General features: G+C 41.5%; 1 protein-coding gene across 1 annotated transcript; it reads right to left on the bottom strand.

The window, feature by feature from the left end:
- Positions 1 to 1,868: 1,868 nt before the first annotated feature.
- On the bottom strand, positions 1,869 to 5,812 carry LOC119124078 (major histocompatibility complex class I-related gene protein-like). Its single transcript, XM_037253741.1, has 3 exons — positions 5,584 to 5,812; positions 4,016 to 4,294; positions 1,869 to 2,423 (listed from the first exon to the last, which is right to left on the bottom strand). Exons 1-3 carry the CDS (start codon positions 5,789 to 5,791, stop codon positions 2,131 to 2,133), a joined length of 780 nt encoding a protein of 259 aa, XP_037109636.1. The 5' UTR covers positions 5,792 to 5,812; the 3' UTR covers positions 1,869 to 2,130.
- Positions 5,813 to 6,000: the final 188 nt, after the last annotated feature.

Below are 6,000 nucleotides of genomic sequence, written 5' to 3'. Positions count from 1 at the left end.
ATTTGGCTCTTAACGAAGGAAAAAGAGGTGCTGCGTCTACTGTTGAGGTTTCTTCTGGCCACCAGCGGGCACTGGGCTATTGTTGATGACATCTTGTTGAGTCACCCTTTCAGTATTTTTTTTCCGGGTCATGTCTTCTCCGGAGTTTTAGGTGTAGTATCGCATTGCCAACTTTACCCCCCCTGTAAGTGGTCCCATTTGATTTATTATTAGTTGTGTGCTGCTAGTGTTCCCTGAACATTAAGTTTATTATAGTCGTTGCTGAGATTTATGCATGTTTGTAGAGCTCCGTCATCTCTGTCAATTCTGACCCACTCTGATTTACTTCTGATTGACTAACACCAAGGCTTTGGCTAGCTTAATTGGTTGCGAGTAGCATCAGTTTAATACCTGATGATTTAATTGGATAGCCTCAGAGACCACAACAAACACACGTATAGCCTTTTTAAAATTACCCATGCGATGGGAACTAATGCACCCCCATACCATCACAGATGCTGACTTTTGAACTTTGCGTTGATAACAGTCTGGCTGGTCCGCTTCCTCTTTGGTCCGGAGGACACCACGTCCAGTGTTTCCAAAAACAATTTGAAAAGTGGACTCATCAGACCACAAAACACTTTTCCATTGTGCCTCAGTCCATTTTACATGAGCTTGGGCCCAGAGAACCCGGCAGCATTTCTGGATGTTATTCATATACGGCTTTTGCTTTGCAAGGTAGAGTTTTAACCCGCACTTACTGACGTAGTGACGAACTGTATTTACTGACAGTGGTTTTCTGAAGTTTTCCTGAGCCCATTTGGTGATATCCTTTACACACTCATGTCGGTTTTTAAAGCAGTGCCGTCTGAGGGATCGAAGGTCACGGTCATTCAGTCTTGGTTTCCGGCCGTGGCGCTTACGTGCAGTGATTTCACCAGATTCTCCGAACCTTTCGATGATATTATGGACCGTAGATGTTGAAATCCCTAAATTCCTTGCAATTTTGCTTTGAGAAATGTTGTTCTTAAACTGTTCAACTATTTTCTCACGCAAAGTGGTGAACCTCGCCCCATCCTTGCTTGTGAATGAGTGAGCATGTTTGGGGAGGTTCCTTTTATACTCAATCATGGTACCCACCTGTTCCCAATTATCCTGATCACATGTGGAATGTTCCAAATAGGTGTTTGATAAGCTCAGTGGCCTAGTGGTAGAGTGTCCGCCCTGAGACTGGAAGGTTGTGGGTTCAAACCCTGGCCGGGTCATACCAAAGACTATAAAAATGGGACCCGTTGCCTCCCTGCTTGGCACTCAGCATTAAGGGTTGGAATTGGGGGGTTAGATCACCAAATGATTCCCGAGCGCGGCACCGCTGCTGCTCACTGCTCCCCTCTCCCCCAGGGGATGGATCAAAATCACATGGGGATGGGTTAAATGCAGAGGACAAATTTCACCACACCCAGATGTGTGTGTGACGATCATTGGGACTTTAATCTTTTTTTAACTTTTTTTTTTCTCAACTTTCTCAATATTTTTTGCCACCTTTCCCAACTTCTACTGGACGTGTTGCAGCCATGAAATTCTAAGTTAATTATTAATTGGCAAAAAACAATTACATTTATCAGTTTGAACATTAAATATGTTGTCTTTGTAGTGTATTCAATTGAATATGGGTTTCGAAGGATCTTTAAATCGTTGTATTTTGTTTTTATTTACATTTGACATAATTTCCCAACTTCAACCGAATCCGGTTAGTAGTCAACTACCTTTTATTTTTTATTTGTTTGTTTTTTAACAATGTAGTGTAAATTTGCTCATCAAATGTGTCTTGGCCAGTGTCTTCTTGGCCTGATTTATGCAAAATGAACCAACTTAAATTGTTGAGTTTTTAGCTCTATTACAGAGGGAACTCAAGTCAAAATGTCTCTGAAGTAACATGTCACGTGCCCTCATTAGTCCAAACACAATATTATGATTGATACTGCGTTTGTAGAGTAATAATTAAGCAGATGAATCTACAAGTTCTGCTGACTTTTTATCAAGCAATGCCCTTTGCCTTGGATCAAAAATGATGGCAAAAAGCCCTTGTCTTGCAAACGTCAAGGCTCATCGGTTGTCTGTGTTTGGTCATTTCCTCTTACCGTAGTTTGTTTAGATTTTGGCGGCGTCCAGTGTAGTGATGATCTTATCGGGAAGTCCTTCGAGCCTGAAGATGCATGCATAGCGGTGCCAGTCTTCAGGTGGCACAGCACTCACATTCAGGCAAACACTGAGCTGGAAAGTTCCGTCGTGGTTGGGGAGCAGCTGGTCGTGCGTCACATGGTCGTGAAGCTGTTCACCGTCGCGCATCCAGAACATGTCCACTATGTTGGGGTAGAATCCCGTGGCGTGACATGTAACCGGCGCCGATGGCTGTGTCTGCAGCAGAGCCACCAGGGGCCTCTCTGAGGAAGTGAGACAAAATTAATTCATAGAAATGAGGCTGCATCATAAGGCCTCCTGCACACCAGTAGTATGCAGTATGCGGTTCTTCCACAAAATTTCACAAGCTGCCGAGTCTAAACCGCTGTTTTCGCATCAATTCAAAGTTTTAATCTAGACTTGGGGTGTGACATTAAAGCAGCAGGGATGTGTTTGAAGCTCACATTGACCAACATATGAAACTCTACTCAAGTTGTGATAAAACAAGACAAACGTTCATTTTGCCATGATTAGTGTTGACGGCTGAAACAAAACTGCAATTTGAGTGGTCCCTGATTGATAGTGTGAAGATCTCCAAAGAGTGATTCATGTATCAAACTGGCACTTGCCAGATTAATGATCAGCTCTCTATCCCACAAAACCACAAATGCAATTGTCGAGTTCATTTCGCAGGACCTGAGGCCCGTTAAAGGGCATGTAAAGATACTATGGGGTCCCAAAATGTATTTGATAAAGATGGACTTGTATTTTTGGAAACTGTTGTGAATTTTTGAATAAAATTGCGAATTGAGGAGTAATCGATGAAAAATCAACGGTTTGTATGTGATCGTTGAAGTTCATCCCGGAAATTGTCGAAGTGACTGTGACGTAGATTATAGGAGGCCGAGCGTTGCCGAGTTACTTAGCCCATGTAAGCATAATGGCGGATACAGAAGTGGAAGCGATGTCGTCTGACGAATCCCCCTCAGATGATTCTTCACCTTCTGACGAAAATGAAGAAGAGTATGATTTCTTTCTTGGGGTACAAGGCTACCTATTTGAACCAGTGAGAAGTACCCCAGCGACTGAAGCATCGCAAAACGAAGGTGCGGAAGGTACAGCCGGAGAAAATCAATGGCTATATACTGATATTGTTTTGGGTGTCCAATTTAATAAATTATAAGAAAGTTGCAAAGAAAATTTCTTTTAATAATATATTCGGCAACATATTTTTTTATAGGGTGGAAAACAGTAGGAAAATTAATTTTTAGGACTGGGAAAACCCATGAACGATGATCACTTTGGTGTGCTAATTCTTATTTTCCCTTTGCACACAGTATGTTACTACCAAAGTTACACCTATTGTTATAAGCCTAAACTTTTTTATTTTTCAAATAACAAAAGGTAACATTTTCATACCCCAAGAATCTCCCTTTTGGCAATTGCACGGCTCTGTCTTGGCACTTTCGAGGGGGGGTGGGTGAACTTGGGGGGGCTCCGTTGTCTCTATTATGCTTATATGTGAAGTATTGGAGACAAAACACCAGGAAATTGTATGGATCTTGACGCTATCAATCGGTAAACAATGGGGGGAGTCCTATCATCTACGTCACGGTACCATGTGATCCAGATTGGCGCGGTTCATGACAGGGGCAGGAAAGATCGAGAAATACACACAAATTAACTGCGTTTGGCTCACAAATGCAATTTTATTTCAAATTCTATTATATTATTTGGATACAGGTGAATATAATCGAACATTCTGAGTGTTTTTTAAAACATGTTAAATGTGCCTTTACATATGCTTTAATGTTGTGAAATGTGCTGTTGCAAAGTACTAAAGCAAGCAACTCACGTATTCTCTGCAGGACGCTCTTCCCATATTCCAGCATCTTGCAAAGGCGCTGAGGACATTCCTCAAGCAAGCGAAGGTCCATGAACTCCAGCCAGCCTTCATTGAGGTTCCACTTGCGGACAGTGGCCTCCAGCTGAGACTGGAGCCAGATCCACCGCCGGTTCTCCATGTCTAGAAACAGCGTGTCGTCGCCATCATAACTGTGATGGTTGAAGCCTGACTTTGAGACGCTGTCGTCGTTATACTCGCAGCCGTGCAGCACCTGGAACACGTGGATGCCTGACCAGGCGCAGCACGAGGATACAGTATTAGCTCAGAGCTTTGGTAATTTGCATTACAACACTTTTCCAAAGAGATACCATCTTTCGGCGCTCCCATACATAATGATTTACAGTTCCCTTTGCCTTTGAATATTTCACGTGTCTGGAATGTCAGAAGACCATTGTAGGTTTCTCAGGGGTTATGGAGGTTTTCCGTTTGTGTTGTCGTAGTGTCATACGAGTATTAACAGTTTGTGACTGCGCAAGTCGCTGGCCACACATCTTCCCCGATTTACTTTAATATGTGAATGTGACTTATGGTTCTTTTGCGGTTATATCTTTATTGCTAAGCTTATAGGCATGTGTATGTGTATGTGTATATATATGTATATGTATATTTTTATATGTATATATATATATGTATATGTATGTATGTGGGTATGTCGGTATGTGTATATATGTATATGCATGTATTTTGTCATGTCTTTTCATTGTGTACAATAATCTTATTCTCTTTTCACATGTTTGAAATAAAAAATGAAACGAAACGAATATTCAAACTCCATTCTCTCATTGTCACATAACTAGATTCCTTGTCACGTGAGATATATACAACAGGTGAAGTGTTGCATACAACAGTGAAATTTGCCATTTATCCTGTGTATGTTACATTGATTTTTAACATCGGCATTTAAAAAAATAAATAAAAGGCGCGTCGCCGACTTGGTAAGTATATGGTAAGTATACATACACGCAAAGTCGCCTGTCTACCGACATATGTGAAATGCAAGTGCCTGGCAAGCCTCCTTCTCAATGTGTGCACTGTGCAAGGGGAGATGGCTTGAAGCGTAGAAGAGCTCGCTGTCTCCCATCCGCTCCTTTTTGAAATGCATGATGCAGAAATTGACAGTAAAAATGAAAAAGTATTGTTAAATGTATTGTTATATCAACAATGAATGACATCAAATGCAGTCAAATAGATCACCAATGTGGCATGCAATGTAAAAGCTTATACAGTGAATGCATGTGTACGTACATGCATTGACACTGTACTCAGTATGCTTATATAAATACTGACATTGATCTCACTTTTTTTTTTTTAAATAATCCATTTAAACATTCAAATGGGCCAAGACCGTGTCCAGACTGCATAAGAGGTTGCACAACAATCTGCGCCAAAGAGGCCTTTTTTAAGAACAATAACACTTTGTTGTTACACTGCTATTAGCTTTCTTTGATAACATTTTGAGAAGACTCAACAAAGTGCCAAAGCTATACTGTAGAAGCAGAGAGGGAATGTTCACTCACCGTGTGATTGGTTGAATCTATCCTTAAGTATTGCCATGTTAATGTTTCCAAAGTGTTCCTGTCCTTGCCAGAAGTTTGTCTGCTTTTCCCAGTAGTCAGGTTCTTTGTGAGTGACGGCGTCCATCCAGGCCTGTTTGGCCACGGTCACCTTGGTGCGGCTGTCATAATGTTCTGTGATGACACCGTCCACCATCACCACCGCCATCATGGATGGAAGACGTGGGATGTTGCTGGTCATTGTGTACACATGCCACAGAGAGTGGAGGGCTGCGCACAGCAAAAAGCACTTATTAGCATTAGAGGTACAAAAATTCAGTGATTATTTTTTTAGGATAATTTGTGTGGCATATCATACCTTCTACATTACCGGTGTACTATTGTTGGTGATAAAACTTCGAAATATCAATTAATACTGTA

Source organism: Syngnathus acus, chromosome 6 (assembly GCF_901709675.1).
Source record: "Syngnathus acus chromosome 6, fSynAcu1.2, whole genome shotgun sequence".
NCBI classification, from domain to species: Eukaryota; Metazoa; Chordata; class Actinopteri; order Syngnathiformes; family Syngnathidae; genus Syngnathus; species Syngnathus acus.
This window is presented reverse-complemented; position numbering and strand designations above follow the sequence as displayed.

What these genes read in the sequence shown, in the direction of transcription:
- LOC119124078 (XM_037253741.1), bottom strand. Translation starts at nt 5,791, where the DNA reads ATGATGGCGGTGGTGATGGTGGACGGTGTCATCACAGAACATTATGAC. An exon ending in TAGATTCAACCAATCACACG is followed by an intron (nt 4,295 to 5,583) that starts GTGAGTGAACAT and finishes GCGCCTGGTCAG; the next exon opens with GCATCCACGTGTTCCAGGTG. An exon ending in GAGCGTCCTGCAGAGAATAC is followed by an intron (nt 2,424 to 4,015) that starts GTGAGTTGCTTG and finishes TCACTTCCTCAG; the next exon opens with AGAGGCCCCTGGTGGCTCTG.